We start from the raw sequence: 25,306 nt of genomic DNA on the forward strand, positions 1-25,306 counted from the left end.
GATATATTGCTGGGCCGTCTACCATATTTGAGGACACTTTCTTTTATGCAATTTTGGAGACAGAGAGAATTGTTAGGGGTTTGGAGACTTTTTACTTGAAGGTGCTTTCAATCCTTTTCTTGAAGATATTTTCTATGATTTCAATTATGAGTATGCGGAACTAATTTCTTTTGCTAGGGCGAAGCCTTGAGCCTTAGCATGAATATTCGATTTTTATTTAATTGCTTATGATTGATTGCATGCGTACTTTAAATTGTTAATCACCGGGATAAAAACTATCTAATTGTCCTAATGCCTGATCACCATTAGGATCTTTAGAAAAGTAATTTGATGCAATTTTGGTCGGAAGGTTCCCTGAAATTGACGCTGGCTTCTTGTGATTAATAATTGTAATTTCTCTTAGGATGAATATCACGTCTTAAGGATTGCATGGTTTTTCAAAGGATTTTCATAAAGCATAATGAGTCTTTCATGTTTAGATTTGATCCGAACGTCCGGACGGGTTGCATGTTAGATATAAGTTCTATGTTAGAGGTTCCAAGTAGAATATGAATTAGGAAAATCTAACCTTCAAAGTGGCATGTGTAGATTATAAGTAATTGGTAAAAATTCATAGGATTGCTAGGTGATGGTAGAACCCTAGTGCTTTCTTAATTTGATTCTCCCAAAACTGTTTTTTTTTTTTTTTCTCTCTAGCTCTAATATTGCAGATTGTTTATTTTAATTCTTTAATTTCGTTTTTATTTTAATTAGGTTATAAAATCAATCACCTGAACTTCTACTTTACAATAATTAAATGGAATCTAATTAGTTTCGAATTATTTAATAATCCCTGTGGAGACGACCTTGCGAGATCCGTTTATACTACAATAACCTTGTGATTCTTGCAAGTAGAATAGGAGATTTAAGCCCGTTCACATGAGTAGTAAAAATCCTATCAGTGGTTAAAGCAACAGTGAGCAGTATCTTGAGTTTAATGAGAAAACTGGTATGAAGAACCCATAATTGTCATTAGGGTTGATATTTAAGGATGTTGCACAGTTCAGAAAGGCAATAGTTATGCACTCTATGATAAATGGGTATGGGGATGTCCATTTTCCATGAAATGAGAAGTTCAAGATTGATGCAACTTGCAAAGAAAGTTACTTGTGGTTTGTCAAGTGTGGGAAGATGTGCAATTCAAACAACATGCAGATCAAGAAGATTTTGGATCATCACACATGTGGTAGATTATGGATGAATATGAATACGAAATAGTCTTGGCTTATTGAGCAGTACTTGGAAAGGATCCAACTTAATCTAACATGGCATGTTGATTCTTTTATAGACACCATTAAAGCTGAATAGAAACACGATTGCTTGAAGACGAAAGCCTATAGGGCAATGATTACTGCTATGAAGATTATTAAGGGTAAACATGCTGAGCAATACATAAAAATGTGGGATTTTGCTGAGGAAACAATAAGACAAACCCGACGAGCACTATGAAGATTAAGTTGGATGAAGGAAAGTTTCAAAGGATGTATGTGTGTTTGGGTGTATGCAATGAAGGTTTCAAGCATGGCTACAGACCCTTGATTGGTTTAGATGGTTGTCATTTGAAGTCTCAGTATGGGGGTCAATTGTTGATTGCTATGGGGTTAAATCCCAATGATGAAACTTGGGTGATAGCTTATGTAGTTGTTGAGATGGAGAACAAAGATTCTTGGATTTGGTTCTTTAGCCGAGGATATTAGGATTATAAAGCAGCATGGTTGGACATTCATTAGTGACAAGCAGAAGGGTTTAATTCATGCATTCTCGACGATTCTTCCCTATTGTCACCACAGGTTTTGTGTGCAGCATCTGTACACAAACTATAAAGAATAATTTAAGGGTAAGGCATTGAATGATGCTTTATGGGTTGTTGCCAAAACCATTACAATTCCACACTTTAGAAGAGCCATGGAGGAGTTTAAATTTTTAAACGAAGATGCATATGATTGGCTCATGAAAAGGTCTGCCATTCATTAGAGTATGTCTCATTTTCAAACACATGCTAAGTGTGAAATGTTGCTGAACAACTTGTGTGAAAGTTTCAATGCCCTGATAGTGAAGGCAAGGTCCAAGCCAATTGTAACCATGCTTTAGATCCTTCATACCATGTTGATGAAAAGGATTCAAATGAGAAGAGACATTATGGTGAGCAAGGAAGAAAATATCGATAATATCGGCGATATTTCGCCGATATTATCGTTTTTTCGGGGGTCCGATATTTTTTTAACTATCCAAATGGGTTTCGTCAAAATATCGCAATATTATCGATAATATCGATAATATCGCGATATTTTCAATAATATCGCGATCAAAACCCAAAAATATTTAAAAAATGCTGAGAAGTCTCAACAGATAACCACACTTTATCTTAGCCAAAAGGGCCGAGCAAGGCATGCTTTTCTCAGTTTGGGAATGTGGCTTTTATAGGCATGTGTGCTTGCTCACTGCCCTTGCGTGGGCGATGTGGGACTACAGAAACCAAGCTTGGGAATGTGGCTTTTATAAGCCTGTTTGCTTGCTCACTGCCCTTGCGTGGGCGATGTGGGACTACAGAAACCAAAACGTTTGATGCTTGCGTTTGATGCTTGTCCAGGAATTGTGAAGAAGTACCAACATTTTGAGGATTTTCATTGGGCTATGAGAGAAAGATTGAAAACAATCAGCAACTTAGAAAGAGAAAAGGCTTACCAAAATCTGAATGAAAAGTTAAACATCAAATCACCTTCCCAATTCGATCCCAAAAGGAAAATCACTATTGACTAACCACGACTGGCCTGCTTCTTTTTGTCCAATAATAAAAAATTTCAAGAAATATCGGGAGGAAAATTTGAGATATATTTGTAGGAATTACCCATTGCAATTCTTTGAATTCTATCTTCTCCTCGCAAAACTGCTCATTTCTTTTCTAATGTTGTGTTTGAGAACAGTATGAATATCAAAAGTACATAAAACATAGAGAAATAATACATGTAAACAATTAGCTATAAAAAATAGAGAGAAATAATATCTCTAAACACAATTAGCTAAATCATTTAAAACACAAAATTAGTCAAAAGCAATAAAGAATTAAATCATAATCAAAACCTATCGATGATTGTCCATGCATGCTTGCTTTGCGTTCCAACCAAAATCTGCATTGAACAACAATAAAAAAAATTAAAAAAAATAAAAGAACATAGAGAGTAGCATTATGATTGATTATGCCAACATCAAAGCCAAACAATGAAGGAGTGGGAAAGAGAGAGAAATATTAAAATAAAAATCCAAAATAAATAACTTAAGAAACCAACCATACGGATTTAGAAATTTAAAGCCCTTGTTCTCTTCATGAGTTCTTATTCCTGTGTGGTAGCCTGGTAGATGAATATGAGGGGCAGTTATGAGAAACCAAACTTATGCAATATTGCTTTGCAAAGAGACAAACATGGAGTTTATTTGTTTACATATGAATACTAACCTGCAATTTTGAGTGTGACAAACCTTGTTATGCTGGATCCGGTGACAACATACAAAATATTCCAAAATAATCACACAAAAGAATATATGATAAAAATAGACAGAGAATAGAAACGAAAATACCACTCAAATACCCAATGGCATGAGGATCCTTTGTAAATGGGTTGAAAGCCTCATCACCTCTTTATGATGCGATTCAAAAAAGCATGTTCAAATCTCGGAATTGAGTAGCAATAGAAGAATCTAGTGGACTAAAAAAAATCCCAAATAAATTAAAACAGCAAAAAAAAAAAGGAAACAAAAATGGGGCCTTCTATCCTATATTTGTGGACAACGATCAAATCCTAAAGATTAAACAAACATAATATGTTCTATTGCTTAGCAAAAAAAGCTACAAACCCTTTGCTTATCAACAAAAAAAGACAAGTCCTTGCACTAGATATACTTTCAAATTACGTTGAGTAGCAACCTGATATATGTATTCGGACGAATTATAAAACAATTGACACACTCATGGCTTCCAAAATTCAATTCTTTTACTTTATATAAACTTGAAAAAACATAATCAGCATCCAAATTAAAGTTTAGTCTTATTCAACGTATTGATTTTCAATCGTTAATTGATATACTATAATTTGGAACTTCAACGCCTAGACGCATGCTTATGTGTAAGAAATTTAAAGTGTCAAATTCGGCACATTATTCTTCATCATTTTATTCACTTCCTTTTTTTTTTTAATATCCTAAATAAAACCTCCCAATATTGTACTAATTAATTATATATAAATGATTATGGTGTGTTTAAACTTCTTTCATTAATTACTACATATTTTCTACACTCACAATGTTTGCCAGCTCGCTATATAATCAACTTAAATCAGTTAAATCCATCATGCAATGCATTTCCTTTCAATTTTTTGTGATAAACTAATAGATAATTGACTAAATAAACATCCTGCAAAGTTTCAATAAAAATTTCCAAGTTTTTCTTACAATTTCCGTGGTTTCCATGTAATTTTTATCGATATCGATATTATCCCGATATTTCCATCGATATTTCCGTGTTTTCGAACTACCGATATTTCCGATATTACCGATATTTTCTTCCTTGATGGTGAGACAATATGGAGATTTGTGCCCTAAGATTAAGAAGTTGGAGGATGCAAAAATGGACAGTGGTCGATGCATTGCTAAATAGTCTAGGGGGACTAAATTTCAAGTGGATGCTAGAGAAGGTGACCAATATGTTGTTGACTTGACTGAATGTACACGTTCATGTCGGAGATATGACCTCACCGGTATTCCATGCAACCATGCCATTGTTGCCATTAATTACAAGAAGGAGAAGCTAGAAGACTACGTAGATGTTTGTTATTCTAAGGTCATATATTTGAAAATATTTGGACATTTGATCCAGCCAATGAATAGGATGTTGATGTGGGAGGTCGCTAAAAATCCACCTATCCAGCCTTATCTATACATTAGACAACTCAAGAAGAAGAGAAACAAAGAGCTTGCCCAAGGAAAGATCAAGGGACCCCTTAAATATGGAATTTGTAAAAAAGAGGGCCACAATACCAGGACTCATCACATGCATCTTTCTACAAGATAAGAGGTGAAATATAACCCTTTATAAAGTTATATGATTTCTAAGTTGATTTAAGACTTTGTTAATCTTGAAATCCTTTAATTTATTTTAGGCATCAAGTTCTGCACATGGAGCATCTAGTAATCCAGGAGGTGTACCAAGGAAGAAAGGAAGGAAACCCAAGGTAAGAACTGTTCCACTTGTTTTATTGAGTTAGGGTTTGTAAATGAACTTGTGGCCTATATTGTGATAACTAGAAAGTAATTCAGAGGTTCAAACAATTGGAGGAGTGAATAAGAGAAAGACAAGGCAACCAAGAAATTGAAAAGTCTTGCCATACAAGAAGAAACTGGGTTTTTCTATGTTGGAATTTTTTGTGAATGTTGGCAGCAAACAGGAACTGTTTTTTTTTGCTTAGCTAGGAATTGATATTTTTCTCCCAATTGGATTTGTAGCTTATGAGGAACTGTTATTTTGCTAGTGGTTGGATATCCTTTTGGGAACATGCTAGCTTGTTAGGGTTAGGAATTGTTATTTCCAGTTGAACTCCTAGATGTTAGCTTTGGTTGCCAATATATGGAACATGCTTGTTATTTTAAGTTGAACTCTTGTGAAATATATTGCTAATTTAGTTGCCTATTTGGATATTGGAATGCATTTTTGTCTATTCATTAATTACCATGTTCAATTATGTGGAAATATGGCCCTGTATTGTTCATTAAAATATTAATATCTTGGAAGGCCAGATGGCTAAAATGAGCCATCTGGTCAGCCCTCGGTTAGAGATGGCCTTATTCCCCTTCGTCCGTCCCCTTTCCTTCCTCACCACAAAAACCACAGCCCTGTGCCTCCTCCGACACCCTTCCTTCTGCATTTCCAATTACAACTAAAACCCACAATTCATATTCAAATTTTTTGCTCCAATTTCAAATTAAAAAAAATAAAACGCAACGATTTCAAATTTTTGCTTTGACAGGTCCATCTGTTTCCAAAGCACCATTGTTGTCAGCCTTCCAAGATTGAAGTCGCCAGGACGGTGGATCTAGCTTCAGTTTGGACGATGATTCATTGGGGTGGGATGGTAGTTCGAGGTGCAGGCATAGTGAGAGAGAGAAGTGAGGTGGAAGGAAGAGGATGGGTGGGGTGTGGCAGGGACTTATGAATGGAGGGGGAAGAAGGGTGAAGATGGCAAAACCTTTGTCGACAACACCAAAGGATGAACAAAAATGCAAGAAGATGAGGGGTGTCAGAGGAGGTGCAGAGCTATACTTTTGGCACTGTTCTAAAAATCTCAAACTAGTGTCACTAAGGTCACGCCTAGGTGATAGGCAGCTGGCTACTGCCCCAATTAATGCCTAGACTTTGAAAAATTAAGAAATGGCATCTAGACCTATTGAGGCCCCTGCCTAGACCGCCTAGCCTACTCAAACCCACCTTGGCACCCGCCTAGGTTGCAACTCACTTAGACAGAATATAGATAACTTTCATTTTGTATTTTTTTTAATAAATTGTAAGAGACTTGTAGAATACTTAAATGAACACACATTATATGCTTGTTTCCCATGTTTTCATTATGTTCTAATACTTCATAATACATATGTCATTCTATTTTGTAGTTTATGATGTAATTATATTCATTTTAGGTGTAAAGAGACACTTATTTACGCAAAATATAATAGATTTACTTAAATTCGTCTAATCCGTCTAGGCACTAGTCTCGAGCCCGCGACCCAATTAGCATCTAGCTTATTTTAGAACCTTGGCTTTTGGTGGTGAAGGAAGGAAAAGAGAGGATGGAAGGGGAAGAAAGGATGGATGGTTTGGTTGGAGTGGGGTGAGCCCCACTTTTTTTATTTAATTTTTTGGCATAAAAATTATTTTTTCAAAATTGGTTTATTTAATAATTTTACATTTTATCTACATGATCTTTCATATCAGAATAATATAGACTTTGCATTTGTTACGTCATTGCTTAATTGTCAATTTGAATGATCAATTAACAGGGGTTGACATTAAAACAAATTCATAAATTAACACTACGTTTGGATAAAGAAATTTAAGATTACTAAGGAAATGAAAAATGACGGAAATTAAAATGACGAGATTTTATTTTCTAGAATTTGTAAATTTTCTTGTTTGGTTAACGTAAAAGAACAATGGAATTGAATACGGAATTTGTTATTTTTAAATTCTCAATCATAGAAATTGAGAAATGACACCTATTTACATGGAATTTGAACTTGGGATTTGGAGATCCCAAATTCCAAGTTTTTTTTCCACGCGGAAATTCTAAATTTATATGTTTATGAATTCAAACAAGAGAATTTGTGTCTGTCAATTTAAAAATTCTGACTTTTACCAAAATTTCATGTTTATTTCCCTCATCCAAACATAATGTAAGGTATAATATTGTAACGTTTAAAACAAAAAGTATCAAATTATAGTGCGATCCACAATTGAAGAAATTTTGTATAATTTATTACAAAAAAATAAAAAATAAAATAAAACACACACGCACACAAACAAACAAGACAACTCAATGGGTGGGCTCCTAGTCATCTGTCTCTGCCACCCGAAACTTCGTGGACATCAGGCTTGATGCACAAAGGGTTGATAAACTCTACAAGCACTCTCCACACTCACGGCCACTCAACCAATGGTTTCTTGCCACGTCAAACTATGCCAGCTTATCATTGGTCGGTAATGTCACTCACAACTGCTAAGATTACCATAGCAACCTTCCCGAAACAGTAGAGTTTCATCTGATTGATCCTCGTTAACGGAACGTGCGGCCAGCGATTGGTTTGGTTTAAAACTAATCTCAACCGTTCAAATCACAGGGTCCCACTATACTCGTGGACGGTTAGGATTTTACAGGACATTAGACAAGGCAATTATTCAGCGATTGCATAGAATCCTTCAGATCAAAAACAAACAAAAACGAAATAATTCGTATTTATGGAGAAGGAGTGGTATTGGTAGAAGAAGAAGGAAGGCGAAGAAGCTAAAGCCTCGATTTGGAGGGAGGCAGAGTGACTGTGTCTTTACAGATCTCTTGCTCTCTCTCTCTCTCTCTCTCTCTCTCTCTCTCTAAGCGCAGAGAAATCAAAATTTGTCAATGGGTTTGTGGGAAGCTTTTCTCAATTGGCTCCGCAGGTTAGCTCCTCTCTCTCTCTCTCGTTTCGGTTTTCAATTTGTTGGGGTTGTTGTATGATCCAGTTTTGATACATTTGTTTCTGGAATTTAGATTTTTCTATTGGTTTTTTACATGCACGGAATTTACAGGGACTTGGTTGAAAGATTTTGCTTGTGTTTTGGGTTTGAAAGTAACAAAATTTTGAGTGGGATTTTGATTTGAATTTGTTGGTTTGTAAGGTTTAAATGCATAGGTTGCTTTTTGGGTTTCATAAAAAGACGATGGAAAAGAAAACCCAAAAGAAAGAACCTCAAAATTGTTTTCTTTTGCTTTTGAAGATTTCGTTTTGTTCCAAACTTTTTTTTTCTGTTGCTATATTTTCCCTGATGGGTGAATTTAAGTCTGGCACACTATACTCTAGATTGATTGCTTTGTGCCTTCTGGCTAGCAATGTTTCCTGCTTATTTGTTGAGATACACACACACACACACACACACATATATATATATATATATATTGTTGCTTATTTTGGTTGTTTTTGCCTTGTGTTGGATTGCTGAACTGAAATTTGCACAGTGCTTTGTGGAATGTCATGGTGGCTGTTGGAGATTTTGTTAATGTTCTTTTGCTTCTTTTGCATTGAGACAATTCAATTGTTATAGTTGCTTAAGGATTGGTAAAGGGAAATGAGAATGTGGATTCCTGATGTTGTAAAATAATAGAAGTTCGGAAATTTTTAGATTTAGTGATAGAACGTGTTTTGAATAATATCACTGTATACCAAATTGTATGTATTTGTAATTTCGATCTTTGTCAAATTTTGAAGTTATGTTAGTGATTTATGCGTCTTTCAAACGGGAAAGTTGTGTACATAATACTCTGCAGTCATGGCTTCTATTGAGGCATTGAATGAAAAATAGATAATGAACCTAAGCAACTGTGAAATACCTATGAATTTATAACTGCAGATGGAACTAACTTTTTCGGAGAGCTATTTTTCCCTTTTATTCTTTTGATTGTGGGGATTGCATTTAGAATCTTTGGGTGTTTATGGCCAAATTTCGGGCATAAATATGTGTGCTATATTTAAAATTTTTTATTTGACCTCTACGTCAGTTCACACTGCCTGTGCTTATGTTATCGTCATGTGATTACAGCCTCTTTTTCAAGCAGGAAATGGAACTATCTTTGATAGGACTTCAGAATGCTGGAAAGACTTCTCTTGTAAATGTTGTTGCAGTAAGTAAATCAGTGCGATCATTTGTATTTGATGTTTCTTTCCTTTTTGTCTACTTGTTTTGCTGATGTGTTGAAAACTTTATTTATTTATTTATTTATTTTTGTGCTTAGACGGGCGGATACAGTGAGGACATGATTCCTACGGTAAGTTATGTTTTCAAATGTTTGTACCTTTTACGAAGAGCTTCCATGATCCATTGTCTTTCTAGTGAGTGAAATAATTTCTAGTGACAATGTAGGCATCTGATTCAATTTTCAGGTAGGATTCAATATGAAGAAGGTAACCAAAGGGAATGTTACAATAAAGTTGTGGGATCTTGGAGGTCAACCCAGGTTCCGCAGCATGTGGGAGCGATACTGTCGTGCTGTTTCTGCTATAGTGTATGTAACCCATTTCCCATCTCAAATGACTTTACTTTTAGAGAACTCTGTAAGTATAAATTTTAGTTTTAGGAACTGCGTCCCCAAACTTAAAAACTTTTTCTTTGGCCGAATGAACTAATTTTTTAGTAGTTGTTTTCTTGTGTTTAAAAAAATATTTAGCTGATAGTCAAATGTTCTGGTTAATGGCCTGTGTGTGTTGATTGTTCAAGTATCAAAGACTCGGAATAATACATTGACTAATGATTCATTTGAGTTGATCCTTGTATTAGAAGACTTAAAGCAATGTTGTGCAACTTGTTTTTTACCTGCAGTTATGTTGTTGATGCTGCCGATCCAGATAACATGAACGTCTCAAAAAGTGAGCTTCATGATTTGCTGAGCAAAAACTCACTAAGCGGGATCCCACTACTGGTCCTTGGAAACAAGATTGACAAGCCGGGAGCTCTCAGTAAACAGGCATTGACTGATGAAATGTATATCCAATTGTGCTTTTATTATTGAAACTTATCAAAAAAGAGAGGAAAAAAAAACGTGTTGTTTTGGTACTGATCTTGGCATTGTGCTGGTGCAGGGGACTCAAGTCGATTACAGACAGAGAAGTTTGTTGCTTCATGATCTCATGCAAGAACTCAACGAACATCGATTCAGTTATCGATTGGCTTGTAAAGCATTCCAAATCAAAAAGCTGAGAGAGGGTTTTGCTCCTCTGCTTTTGTTTTTTTTTTTTTTTTGTGTGATATAATTTTTATTAAAGGATTCTTTGTGTTGGCGTTTGGGATTGACTTGTCTGATTAACTTGGTTGCTGATTATTTGTTGTTGTACTGTATTCTACTGTATCATTTCTTCTAATTGGAGACGTTCTGGGGTTGTTCTGGTGCTCTAAGTCTCCCTTTCCTCCCCGACACATCTGCCTACATCCAATTGTACGAATTCACGGAGGTTTTGGAGACCAGTATTTTTCTCCATGCGGAAAAGTTAACTGCAGATTTCCATCAATAATAAGACGATTATGTTTTTCATTTCAAGGTGAATTATAATAAGAGACGTTTTCCTTCCCATGACGCGGTGAACTCATCTCACCATAACGTTTTAAACGACATCTTCTGTTGCTGTTGATGGGAAAGGTATATTGGCTGCCGGAAGAGATGAATGCCAGACATCACTGTCTAGGCTAGAAGGGAAAGATGCTGCTGCCAAAGTAGCAGCAAAAAGAGAAGGAAATCAGGGGAAAGAAATGAAGGTTTTTTTTTTTGGTCCCTCAAACGATAGATTTGTTAAATTAGATGTTAGATTATGGAGTCGACGGGGTTCAAACCCACGCTCTGATGCAAGGACAACACTCATCTCCACCACTTTGATGCAATAAAGTTGAAATCCAATCGTTGAACAGCCTTAATATTTGCACTCGCTTTGATTTGTCACATGGAAATCCTTGACAAACAAATGTAGCAAAGGCCAACAGACATGATGTTTCGTTACCTGATAAATCATGAGTGGTTTGGTGAGTTTGAGTTGGCAGCATTTCTTTTCGACCCATTTATCTGTGTGTCTATCTTACTGCAATTAGTATCACTTACAAGAAAACTGTTATGTTTTGTTCATTTAACCACCTAGCCGAGATCATGCATCAAGTTAGTAGCGGAGCGCAGTTGAGCAGACAGATCAGTCTGTCGATTGAGTTTGAGAACGAAACACTTTTTGTATCTAGATGGATGTTGTTAATCCCTGAGATTGGTTTATAGATAGCTGATCCGATGTTAATTGGTATCACTCGATTTCAATTTCCTCCAACTATCTTCGTCTTCGGATACCACCTCGGGCGTTCTTCCTTTAGAATTGGAAAAATCACACCGGAAACCAACTATATATTCAATTTCAGTGATTCAGAATGTAGGTTATGATCCTAAAATTGCATGTGTCAAATATCCTAGTGGATACAGTGTTGGGTTTCTATCCATGCCCGGGTTCGAAACTCTACCTCCCCTAAATTATTGTAACGGTTTCGAACTGTCCCTCTCCCCCTTATATTATTAAAATTTAATTTAAAAAAAAACCCTAAAATTCTCTTTATGTAATTCACTTTTTAACTCGTGTAATTATCCTTAATTAATGAGAATTGAAATTGAACTAATTAGGAAACCAGCATATATTTAGGATATGTTTGGTACTTTACTTGAATCTAACTTTTTTAACTCAAAAATAATTTTCAAGTTTTTTGGCCTTAAAAAATTGTTTGGTATGATTATTTTAAAAAACTTGACTCAAGACTAACTTAAAAGTATAGCCCATTTTCTAAAAACACAAAAAGTGAGTAGAGTTTTTCAAACTTAAACCTCATTCTTTCTTTTTTTTTCTCTCTCTCTCTTCCTCTATATCTCTATCTCTGCTCCTTTTTTTCTCTCCTCCAATCTACTTTCTTTATTCTCTCGGTTTTCTCTCTCTCTCTCTCCTCCGATCCTCTCTCTTAAAATTTTAAATTTTATACCAAACAAGTTTTTGAATCTTAAAGAATTTTTTTTTTCAAAAAATGTTTCGAGAAATAATGAAATTTTTTCAAATAAGATACTAAACAGGCCATTAAAAGAGGCTTGGATCCCAAGCAACCAGCAGTTCTACTCCATATTGGATTATGAGATCATGTCATTAGCTATATATATATATATATATATTGAACCACGACAAACAATCAATTTTATACTCGAACGCTCATATATGGAACTTTCCAAGTCTCTCTTTGTTATTTGCCTACTGTTTACTTCCGTCTTCTCATCAGCTGCCGCACAACCGCCATGCACAAGATCTACTGGAATTATTAGCCGTCGACAGCCACTGTCGACATTGCATTCACACAATCTGTGGTGAGTGACTCGAGATGGGCTGCATGGGCCACAAACCCTACGTCTACCGGCATGGTAGGTTCACAAGCTATTATCGCTTGCAAAAGAACCGATGGAACTATGACTGTACATTCTTCACCAATTAAAAGTTACGGGATTCATTTGGAAAAAGGGAATCTCAGCTTCCCCTTGTACGATGTCTCCGCGGCTTACGAAAACAACCAAGTCATCATATTTGCCACCATAGTCCTTCCAAACAACGTCAGTGTTGTGCACCATGTCTGGCAGCAACGACCCATGTTCGGAAACAACCCCGGAATGCACTCGCTTTCCGGACCCAACGTGCAATCCTTTGGGACCTTGGATCAAGAGGCTTATCAAGTTCCAGCACTTTTGGCAGTGGAGCCACAGATACATCATCCTTGGACAATACTACTTTTGGGAGGGATCATCTTGTTGGTAAGAGAGTAGTGATGTTCCTTCGGATGAGTTTTCTGTTGGTTAGACTCGCACCAGGAGAGATGTCGACACAGTTAGGTCATTGGATTACATTTCAGATGAAGATGGAGAAAACTCAGAAGTCGATGAGGAAATTGAAACGCCAATAAATGGAGTTGATTCTCATGACTAAGGGCAAAATGAAACACTGGAAGCTTATACAACAGCGACAACTGCAAATGCGACATGTTAGGTCTTAGGACGGATCGATATGTTTCAGATGCACTTATACAACAGCGGCAACTGGAAGCTTGGAAGGAAAGAAGGAAAAGGGTTGGGATACTCTTCCCCCTTCAACAAGGACAGAAGTAAGTCTAGACCTTCCTTTGAACCAGATCCCTTCAGAGACACAAACATCTCACATTTCAATTAAGCACATCGCATTTTCTAAGAATCGTAATTTTCCCATGCACTTATACAACAGCAACAACCGCAAATGCGGCATCATTTATCTACCTTGGCATGAAAAAACTCTTCGCTTAGCTAGTGTTTACTCATCGTTTAACTCTCAGAATCAGAAAACCTGTAAGCTCCTTACAAAATGATACCTGTAAAAAGAGAGAAGAAAGAAAGTTCAGAAACGAAGCTCCCACGTTCCAAATATACAATCCCAACCTATTTACACTACAGACACATGAAGACATCGCTGCCCCAGCGTATCATCATCCCACGCGCATGGTTCTTGCTCAAGAATGAGTTACCCATGTGTGAGTTTCATGTCAAGGTCTGCAAAAAAAAAAAATTGCAAAGAAATACATAAAAGGCCTGGATAGGAGTACTAGATTAGTTTGACCAAAATATATCTTCTTACTTGTTGAATCCTTTGCATGATATATATATAACCTCAGAGCGAGAAATCACGAATCATTTATTTTAGCCTAAAAAAAACTAAAATTTGCAAATCACTATACATTAATGCTATTATAGTGAAGGAAAAATATTCAGCTGCACGAGCTCATGGATAAAACTGTGACCTTTCAGTAACTTGACAAGAATTCAGGCGGTAGTAACATCAGCAGGGCTAGTAAATAGAGAAACTGCGACCTTTCAGTAGGGATGGCATTTATCCAAATATTGGCCAAGCTCTCAAAATTCAAAAGTTAAAGGGATGCAAAGTAGTATCCTACAAGGGAATTTCTCAGTCTACAAACAATTTATGTTAAACGTCAACTCATGATGCGAAATTGCTTAAGAGAACTTTACCAAGTTTTCTACATTTCAATGCTTTCATTGCTGCTTTGGCAAAAACTTGTGCTGCTTCTGCTTCAGCTTCTGCAGCCTCCGCCTCCCTTGCTGCTTCCTCAGCTGCTGCAATGGCAGCCTCTGCTTCTGCTACCGCCTGTGCAGCAGCAGCAGCAGCCTCTTGTGCAGTCATGCTTCTCATCTTGGTTAAATCTGCATCTACTTGGGATTTAGTAAGGATGTTGACGTCACTCTTATCTTTTCTCAATGAATCCTTCTGCTTTCCTTCCAAGAGCAACGCTGAAGAGCTTCTTCTTTTTTCAGAAGTAGCTGAACTTAATGGAATTCTGTATCTATGCTTGACCTGCAACACAGACCATAAAACAAAATTCCTGAGATATAATCACATAATATTTGTATTTTCATTAAGAATGTATGTTCCATATTACAAACTTCTTCTCCAACGGGAAGTAGCTTATTATCCATACCAATATTTAAGTCCTAATCAAACAAATCCATGGTTATGAGTCCTATCAACTAAACCCTATTGCCCAAATCCTGTCCTACCTCAACTACCATTCCTTATCCTTGTTTACAAACTACCAAAACTTGCGTAATTAATCCTATTCCAACTAAGACTTAATCAATAATAATCCTATTAGGGCTACATAAAACATAAAGGGAAACATGACAAAATATTAAATGGCTGATTCCCAAATAAACTAGAACTCTAGCCTAATTGGATAAAGAGCCCAAGTACTCTTGGAGAGCCTTGTAGATGCTACTCATACTCTTGGAGAGCCTTGTAGATGCTACTCATCAAACTCCCCTGGTTGGAAAGGATTCGTGCTCGAATCTAAATCATCGTCACTAAAGACTCATGCATCACATACTACAAGAGCTTCAGTGCACACATACTGAAGCTTTTTCAGGCTTACAGGCCAAGGTTTCTTCTTACATCAATCAGATAAATGAGATCTTAGTGCACACATACTACAATAATTGTGCTCTAAAATACCAAAATTGAGAGCTTAATTACCTTAATCAGCTTTCCAGTGGCTGTCATATTCTTTAATTTTGATGACAGTAACTTTTTAAGTTTTGGTGGTGCCCAATATTGCTCCTACAAAATGAAAATTGAGAACGTCAAAATTCCTCTAAAAGATCAAGTATTAGTAGATGAGATTGAGGAAACATGAGATTGCAGTGAAATGATACATAAACAGAAAATACGAGGAAAGCATGCACTCTCTTTTCTCCTCATTTGCGTCCAAAAACAGCAGAAATACGTACTTTAGTTTGACTTGTCAAGTATTTATTACTTAAACCTGAAAGATTTCTGAAATTTTTGTATGAGGCAGGTTTCCAAAACTATGAATGAAAGACCCACAATATATATACCTCTATGTGCATAGCAATTGCAGCTCTGTCAGATCCCCCTGGCTCCTTCAAATTTGTAATAGCCTCTAATATAAGGTGATCCAACCTAAAACCAACCAGAGAAGTTTCCATAGAGCTAGTCAATAACCACGTCAACAAAAATATGATAGAATGGCATGCTTACAATGTTTTCTTTTGCCATTTTAAAGTAAGGATGAGATGTGAAGTCTTCTCAGGAAATATTTTTGTAAATGTAGGAGGATCTCATAAAACTGCCTCGCAAATTAGTAAACGTAACCATCCTCATATACCAACCATATCAAGAGTCTTCAGTTAAAGTGACCTTTACAGTTATGCTTACATACAGAATTCATATTCAACTGTTCAGGAAATACAAAGTCAGTGTATAGAGACTAAACATGAACGGAAAAAGGAATGAGAAAAATGGTAATTATAAATTGCACACGACTGTTCATACCCATCACAGGACCCCTAAAGACAAAATATTATAGATGCAGTGATAAAATTCTTTTGTGCAGACTGTCAATAACATTTACATGCCATCTGCTTTGCGATGACAATATTCATGAGTACGAGATTTTATGGAAATAAGATAATGAGATGAGGGAGAAAATAACAGGTACTGTTGATCCTTAGTGCTACCCAGTTATTTGACTGTTAACCCATTAGATTGAGATTTTTCAGATCCAGTTCTTGACAGAGAATGAAAGTACCGTCAATATCCATGTAAGCGGTGAAGATCTAACCTGGCAATTGGTTGTTTTGAATCTTTTGATTCAATAGTCTGCGACTTTCCACCAGAAATGGCAAGAGGCTTAGCGTCAACAACTTCTTCATGACTTTGGATTACAGTGCTCACGGCCAAAGGGTTGTTCTCGTGTTTAGGAGTTGGTAAGTTCCTTTTAAGTGCAAGCTTAGCCTTCTGTCTAGAACCCCATATTGCGGTCACATTTATATTTCTCCACTTGTCCTATCCAAGGAAACAGCTACGAAATCAGATATGATGTCCAGAGGTTATACTTCATCTTTTTTTTTTTCTGTAGTAGTTTGACAGTACCCATGAAGCTAACGTTTGAAAAATGGATACCTTGAGATCAACATTTGAACGCAGATGTAAGATAGTATTGAATTCTTGATCTGTCAGTATTGTGCGCCATTTTCCTGCCCCGTGTTTAAGTACTCCAGCTTTAAGGGCTGCTTCTTCTTCGGCGGTCCACTTCTGCTTAGGAGCACCCATTAACCGAAATCCAGAACCCTCCCAGAACGAAATCTGCCAAATCAAATTCTGCACTTCTCAGAACTTCATGGATTATCCAATTCTGAGTAATAAAAAGCGTCAACCACTAGATAGGAACTTACAATACCAACAAACTACCATAGATTACTATAATTCTGAATAGCAAAAATACCTAATGTGAAACTTAAAGCCTCTTTGTAGATTACCTTGAATTTAACTCATCCACTAAATTATATACTCCATTACTTTTAATTATTTTTTTATACAAACGATATTGGGAGAGGGGATATTGAACTCGGGACCTCGAATTCAAAAAGTGTAGTATCAAACACAAAAAAAAAAAAAAAAAAAAAAAAAAACAGATGCATTGCCTTGATTTAGAAACGGGGTTTAACTCAGATAGTGCCAAGAAATTCTGGCCTCTAATTACAATTAACTGTATAAAAAATCTTCCAATTGGGTTTAATACAATTTCAATTAAAAGCTTAATAATTTATCATTTTTTCTCTTATTTCTGTCAAAATCCCACTCAAATTCTGAACTTTTACAAGAGCTTGAATTCCAACTCGCTCACCCAACTAAGAAAATTCACATCAATTGAATCAAATGGCAATGCATGTCGGCAATTCCTGCACACACAAAAAAACCCAAGAATCTAACTCGCATAATTATCTCAATAAAATAAGAACGAGGTTTTTAAAAATTGAAATTCCGGCTATTCGCCGGCAAAAAAAATGAACAGACAAAAGAGAGAGGTGGGAAGCAAAGGATTACCGGATCGGAGAAATCACTGAGAAGCTGACGAAAATGTGGGCAGCTGAGAGATCGATTGGATAATCCGAAATTTGAAGAATCTGAGAATTTTACGAAATTTATATGAAATGTTTCGGATTAATTTTTATGGACTATTGGTGTTCAAGTGTTTGTTGAATTTGTTGAGATTGAAATTCTTCCATTGGATTTGTTTTTGTGCCGCTCCGCCTTTCCTTTTGAGAGACGGACAGACGGGCCTGAGGGAGATGGGACCCCCCAAATGGTTAATGCCAAATGCCTACAGAGGTCTTCGGTTTCTTAAAATTGTGTTAGAACCCCTCCTTTGAACACTTTTACACTTCCACCCCTATAGTTTTTCTGTGTATTTTCTTTTCTTTTATTCTCTCCCCTTGTTTTTCGAATAACTTTTTTGTTTTTTTGGATTACCTTTACAAACTCTTGGAAGTTAACGAAGAGGACTTGCTTTTGAAAATTTTTTATTTGAACCAAACTTTTGTATTCCTACAAAAATTACAGTCTATTGGTGATTTTTTTATTTTTATTTTTATTTTTTGTGCTTAAATATGAGAAAAAAATGTAGAAATGAGAAATAAAGAAGAAGGGAAGAAAGATGGCGGGTTAGATGTATAAACAACATTGCAGCGAAAGAATCCACAAATTAATGAGATAGCAATAGAGAAATTGTATGAATTAACCTTAAGTTAGAATCCATTACCAATTTGGAATTCACCAAGAAACAAAAAAACCTTAAAATTTATTAATTTGATAATATGAAAAGTTACAAACTTAGCACCCATATATATTGCCTCTTTGCTCTCGTTTTTCTAGGAGTACAAATAAAAAATAAATTAAAGAAATAACAACAGAAAATATCTAAAACCCTAACATGCCATTTTGGGCTAGTAAATAATGGAGTTTGGCCTAAAATACTCATATATTAGGAAAAAAAATGATAATTTTGCAGTCCTATTGGATTAGGAATATGATTGTGTAAATCCTATTATATCTTGAAATATCTCTTATATTCCTATTAGGAGTAGATTACCTATTAAATGGTGTAATCTTAAAGGGTAAGGAATTAATCTTCCCTACTACTATAAATAAAGGCACAATAGGATGGAATAGAACACACCCACAATTACACATCTCTCTCTTCTTCTTCTCTATTGCCGCACTTTTTTCTTTCTCTATGGCCTCCATAATTATTCAGTAAATTATACTTACAAAACGTTATCAACACGCTCTTGACGCTGTGCTAAAGAGAGTTTATTCTTCAATCAGGGGAGTATTACGTTTTAATCATTCTTTTTATGATTAATTTATTATTTTATTGAATTGATCTACATGCTATTGATTCAATTTTTTTTTTTTTTTGAACGTGATACAATGCATTGGAGATGCAATTCCGGCTTTCTGCAAAGGATCTTCTACAAATTCAAAGGCTTTTGTTGTTTTCTGCCAATCAGGTACGCTTAAAATAAAGTAAGATATTTGAAATGACCATGAAGTATGAAAACATTCCCCATGATGCATGAACCCCCTATATTTATATTTACCTTCCGATATATATATTGTAAATGTTCCATATATTTGTTTCATGCATTACGCAATTTTTGCTATGTGGAATTTGTGAGTCAAATAATCGAAAGAAATTAGAAGCAATTAGGGGTTTTCAAACCCTAGGAATTTCGAAAAGAAAACAATTAAATTTTGGGAAAATTTTTCAGTTGAGCTGCGGCCCGTAGCCACGCCAACCTAAACCAAGCCTGCATCTCAAGGCTTGGGCACTGGACCTGTGAGGCAGCAGCCTTTGGGCTTGCTGCATGTGTGTGTGAACTAGGCATGCGCCTGGGTTCCTTATTGAAGGCTTGCAGCCTTTGGCCAGCCTACAACAATCATTCCTCTTGGCCCAAAGCTCGAAGCTTGGCGCTGACTAGGCCTACTCCAGCGTCAACCAGAAGCCAGCGGAAGCTGGGCTCCTTTCACCAGTTAGCCCAAAGCCAACGAGTAGGCCGCTGGGCTCTAACCCCCTTTTCCCTGACCCGTTGGCCTGCATTTATGTTGGGCTATTTTGCAGCCTTATTCCCGTGGCCTGTGACATCACAGCAAGCATGCTGACTTGCTTTGCTTGTTATGGGGCTACCCAGTTGCAGCCTACCCGAGCCCAATATAGGCCTAATTTATTTGTGTAGCTTGCAGCCTTACACAAATTTTATTTTTGCTTCTACGATCAATCCCGAATGGTCCCAATCTATTGAATTAATTAAAAGTGACTTGCAGTCCATTAATCTGATAATTAATCCAAAATTATTGACCTGAAGATCACTTTTGGACATTAACGATTCAATAATTTATTTCTTTTCTTTGAACTTTTGACATACTTTCGTAGTCCCGAAGCACTCACACTTGAGTTCTTGAAGCAACCCAAATCCACTACACTTAGTTGTATATTGCATTCTGTGTTCTTGCAGGAACCTCTCTTTTATGAACTAAACGTTCATAAACTAAATTGGACCTGTAGTTTCAAATTTAGTGCCTTTGAAACTCGAAGTTTTCATAAAACAATACACTCATGAAAACCCGACGTTTTTCATGAAAACCATGTCTTAGAACTCGAATGTTCTAACTTTGATGCTTATGGATGATTCATTCTCATATCACTAATCACAATCTTGTTCCTTCCAATTCAGTGGATTGTCGAACCGTCACAAGTTTGATTTTCCTGATTTGGACGTTTTCTAAGAGAAACCACTTTATGTGGGGTACAAGACGTGAATCTCCACTTGACTATTAAGAAGCTGAGAAACCATTGAAGCCAACAATGGCATGGAAGAGATGAATAAGCCTCCACCATGATCTTCATTCGAAGACTTATGCTCAAAGCATTACAAATAGAAATACCTCCCGATCGAGGATTCCATGGCTCTTTGGCTCGCTCTTACAAACTGTCTAATCATGAAAGACATTGCCTGAAGCACATCATGATTACATCCATGAATGAGTACAATTCTGAAGTTTATAAATCTGATCGAATTTTGACTGGAGAATACTTTTCTCATCCTTCCTTGATTCTAACTCGCCCCTGAAACAGCAGTGTAGATAGCGAAAGTTTACCAAATTCTCGGATCTGATTACTACCACAAACATGAGAGAACGGTATGGACTCAGTTCGACTGGAGTTTACCGAATAGCTCGACCTAGTTTGGTCAAAGCCTACCGAATGGCATATTCTCTCACAATCCAATTTCGAGTTTCGTTTTACAACATATGGTAGAATCATGGCCTACCAAGATGTGGCATCATGCCCTAAGCATGATCCTTGGTACCTAAGACCTAAAACTTCAAGAATAAGGGAAAATATTCCCGAACCTTAACCATGCAGAATCTATTTCAATCTCGATGGAATAGACCATTGGTTATGCACCTGTTCGTGCCTCTACCAATGTTGTTAAGGAGTACCATTCTAGTAGTCATTACGTGAGACTAATTTTGCTCCACCAAACATCGTTGGAAAAGCAGAATTTTGACATGGATGGCCTTGTTGGCCGAATCCCCTTAGTAAACCATTTCCTTTGTGAACATTTTTCCATGTTCTTGGATTCACGTTTAGTGTATGTTTTACTTATGGATAATCTTATTGATATTGTCTTCGAATATGAATTAATTGAATCATGTTTCTTAATACATGTGACCGATTTACTTAAACACGTGATTAGATATGAATGTGGGAAAGTTAGTTGTCTGGATGAATGCGTACTACGCACACTAACTTTACACCTAAATCACATCTCTAACAACAACTTCAGGTCTAGCCAACCTGATTAAGAGCATTGGCACGCTTCTCGTTGTATGAATGGTACTGAATCACCATTTAAGGGACCTTAAATTCTCCCTGACCTTGAGTTTTTAAGGATATTTGAGATGACAATGATCATAAATGAACCACTGAAGAAAATGAGTGAAATATCTTTGCACCACCGCAAAAAATGAGCCTGAAGCTTTGATTTGGGGCCAATGGATTGTCTCCCAACTGGAAACACGCCACATGTGGCCAGCTTGGAGCTTGGTGATTGAGCAGTTTACTTGTTTTGGCATAACCTTTTCAGACACTTAGGTCGCACAATGATGCTACGACGCATCTCCTTACCCGAAGTAAGGATCTTGTGCCTACAAGCACACTTTACCAAAACCCACTCATTTTGGGAAATTTGATTTCTCAATCATCCCTAGCAAAGATACGAAATCACCCTTTTTTTCACAGTAGATTCAAGGGAATATATGTGGACTAATCCAACCAAAATGAGGACCATATAAATACTTATGGTTTTGGTTGATGAATCAACAAACTGGTCACATGTTTGTCCACACACATTGCTGCTAAACCTCATGGCCGATTAAGGGTTCACCACCCTACTTATCCCTTAAGGTCTAGGAGACTGGATAATGCCGGAGAGCTTATATCGACGGTTTTCGATAAAGTATTGCATGTATTTGGGGTTTATAATTGAACATTGAATTCCCATGTTCACCTCAAAGAGCCTCGCCTAGTGATCATAAAGCGCAATTTAAATGATCGCCCGAATTTTGGTAAACGTACCAAGTTTTCGGTTTCTGCCTAGGGCTATGCAATCCTTGTACGCCGTTATGTTGGTCCACCTTGAGGCTCATTGCCACCCAACCTATATGACGTTACAGTTGGTTACTGGGTACGAACCTGACGATTTTCGTATTTATGCATTTGGGTGAGCATTACATGTGCCAAGTTGTGCCGCTGCAACGTACCAATATGGGTTCTCAAAGAAGGATGTGTATCTTTTGTCGATCATGATTCTCCTTCACATTAGCTCTCTTTGAGCCCTTGCATACGATCTCTTTACCGCTCAATTGCGGGTTGTCACTTTAATGAGACAGTCTTCTCGCCGTTGGGGGAGATAAGAACGTCAACGTTCCTGGTGAACGGCGTGAAATTTGCATGGACGTTGCCCACTATGTCTCATCTCGATCCCCATATCACACAAGTGTGATAAGCAAGTGCGATAAATTCTAGATTTTAGAATGTTGCTCTAAACGCATTCCTCTGATCTAGCTAAAGTGACGAGATCATATACCAGCTGCAAATATGCCTGCAAGGATAAACGTACTTAACGGACGTCGAGTCAACATCCCTGGAGGGTGTGTCGTCCCTGTTGGACGGTTTGGATACCCCTGTTGGACGGTCTGGTACATCAGCGGATAACCAATCAATTTGTCTTGGACTGGAGCACGACAGATCATTCGATTCGTAGGATTCACTTCCCTAGAAGAGGAAGATACAGCACAAAAATGAATCTAAACTCGATCGTTATCTCAAATCATTTTCATCTTATGAGATTAATCTGGATCTCTCATGAGACTTAAAGTTCTTGGTCTAGTATACTAGTTTGGATGAGCTAAATGGAATTGAAATGAGATTATCATCGATGATGTTTTCATTTATATGGTAGCTACCGACATAAATGAAAAGCGACGATATCGAATCGTGTTCCGTTGATTAAGTGACAACGTAAAACTGATTGGACAACTGAAATTACAATCCGGGTCAAATTCCTTACCAAAGTGTGTATTGGACCTGTTGTCCCTACACTGCCCAAGATAACCCTGTTATGTTACAAGTGGAAAAGAAAGCGTATTGAGATGAATGAAATAGTGCAATATGATATACGTCTTACGGCACAAGGTTTCTCTCAAAACGTCCTGTGATTGATAGCAGCATTATGAATGTGGTTAATGTTTTCTCCATGGGGATATAGATACGGAGATTTACATGTAAGTTCCCGAAGAATTACTTGGACTGGTTCAAATAGTTCCAAAACCATGGAACACCCTCTTAACTTGTTTGAGGCGTTCACTTACAATCCGATAAATGTGGTATACCCGTCTAAGTGATTATTTGATCAGTCAAGGATATGAATTATGTCATTGCGTGTTAAACTATGAAGTCTTATTCCAAATTGCTAGAGTTACAATTTATGTCGCTGACACGAATCTCACTAAGACTTTGGAAGAGCTTGAGAAAACTGCCTCGCACCTGGAGATGGAATTTGAGATGAAGGATCTTGGGAAAACTCGTTTATGCTTTGACCTGAAGTTCAAGCATTGTTCTGACGGTATTTTGGTTTACCAGTTGAACTAGACCTTGAATGTGTTACCTTTGAGTATACCTATGATCGTTCATACGTTATATGCAAATGAGACCCTTGAAGAGGTTATAGAATCTGAAATTCCATATCTAAGTTTAACTTTGCGCTTCGTTATACTTAGCTCATTGTATTAAGACAGGACATCTCTTTCGCTGTTGATCTTGGTAAAGATGTAACACTGCGCCTACATGCATCCACTGAATTGGTATTAAAGACGTACCTTGAAGGTACTACATGGGCAAATCCCAACGCATCTTAAGGGGATCCAACCTCCCTGATCCTTGAAATGATGCTTGTCTTGTTGTTATACTGACACAGGTTACTTATCAAACCCGCATAAGGCAAAATCCCTAAATTGTTATGTCTTTACCGTTAGGGATATCGCAATATCTTGGAGGTCCATGATATAACCTTAGTTGTGAAATCTTCGAATTGTTCCAAGACTCACCTTACTTCACTATGCCACAAGTGATACGTGGTTAGGAGTTCTTGTTGAGCTTATTTGAAGTACGTGCTGTGTTTTTATCCATCGTTGAGTCCCAACGACGATCCATGAAGATTATGCCGCATGTATCAACCCTACCAAACCATGATACATCAACAAAGTCAACACCAAGATATATTGCGTCTACATCTACATCAGCAAAGCATCACGAGATTGAAGTCATGCAAACCGATCCCAGACAACCTTGCTGACCTCTACATGACGTCACTGCCGAAGTCAACCTTCCAGAAGCTTGTCCGAGGAATTGGTATGCCTAACTATCATATGCAATGCTTGTAGTTCTCATTTGGAAGTTATTTCAAACTCAAGGGGAGTATCCAGAAATATACTCAATCTTAATGTACTATTTTTCCCTACGATTAGGAGCATTTTTTCCACTGGGTTTTTGCTACCTAACTAGGTTTTAACGAGGCACCCATCTTGGGCTGATCATACCCTTGTGAGCTCTTCTATTTGCGTCCAAAAGACGTATAGTTTTTACTTAACGCAACTTCTCACTTTTCTCCTTAAACTATGGGTTTTTCCCCACCTTTGGTTTTACCGTAGCGATGTTTTGTGAGTTTTACTTTTTATGCATTCTTCCATTGATCTGAGACTCGCATTCACTCATTGTGCCGATGACTTCATCAACTATACTTGCATAATCATTGAAGACCTTATGCACCATTTACTTGAGTATTTACACACTCAAGGGGGAGTGTTGTAGTCCTATTAGATTAGGAATGTGATTGTGTAAATCCTAGTATATCTTGGAATATCTCTTATATTCCTATTAGGAGTAAATTACCTATTAAATGTTGTAATCCTAAAGGGTGAGGAATTAACCTTCCCTCCTACTATAAATAAAGGCACA

At 36.9% G+C, this 25,306-nt stretch overlaps 2 protein-coding genes and 1 long non-coding RNA gene across 5 annotated transcripts; 1 reads left to right on the forward strand and 2 right to left on the reverse strand.

Moving 5' to 3' along the window:
- Positions 1 to 3,107: 3,107 nt before the first annotated feature.
- On the reverse strand, positions 3,108 to 3,599 carry LOC139192055 (uncharacterized). Its single transcript, XR_011575832.1, has 3 exons — positions 3,494 to 3,599; positions 3,332 to 3,389; positions 3,108 to 3,167 (listed from the first exon to the last, which is right to left on the reverse strand). It is a non-coding gene; the product is annotated as an uncharacterized lncRNA (long non-coding RNA).
- Positions 3,600 to 7,996: 4,397 nt separating this feature from the next.
- On the forward strand, positions 7,997 to 10,723 carry LOC103404297 (ADP-ribosylation factor-like protein 8a). Its single transcript, XM_008343191.4, has 6 exons — positions 7,997 to 8,236; positions 9,374 to 9,455; positions 9,567 to 9,599; positions 9,715 to 9,836; positions 10,151 to 10,312; positions 10,411 to 10,723. Exons 1-6 carry the CDS (start codon positions 8,199 to 8,201, stop codon positions 10,526 to 10,528), a joined length of 555 nt encoding a protein of 184 aa, XP_008341413.3. The 5' UTR covers positions 7,997 to 8,198; the 3' UTR covers positions 10,529 to 10,723.
- A 2,549-nt stretch (positions 10,724 to 13,272) lies between these two features.
- On the reverse strand, positions 13,273 to 18,007 carry MYBR6 (telomere repeat-binding factor 1-like). Of its 3 annotated transcripts, none has more exon segments than NM_001293834.1 (8): positions 13,273 to 13,901; positions 14,379 to 14,721; positions 15,397 to 15,480; positions 15,759 to 15,843; positions 16,505 to 16,728; positions 16,846 to 17,028; positions 17,570 to 17,624; positions 17,770 to 17,920. In NM_001293834.1, coding segments are annotated over 6 exon segments (915 nt in total). In that variant the 5' UTR covers positions 16,996 to 17,028; positions 17,570 to 17,624; positions 17,770 to 17,920; the 3' UTR covers positions 13,273 to 13,872.
- Between the last annotated feature and the right edge of the window lie 7,299 nt (positions 18,008 to 25,306).

The sequence above is a fragment of the Malus domestica genome, chromosome 15 (assembly GCF_042453785.1).
Source record: "Malus domestica chromosome 15, GDT2T_hap1".
NCBI lineage: Eukaryota > Viridiplantae > Streptophyta > Magnoliopsida > Rosales > Rosaceae > Malus > Malus domestica.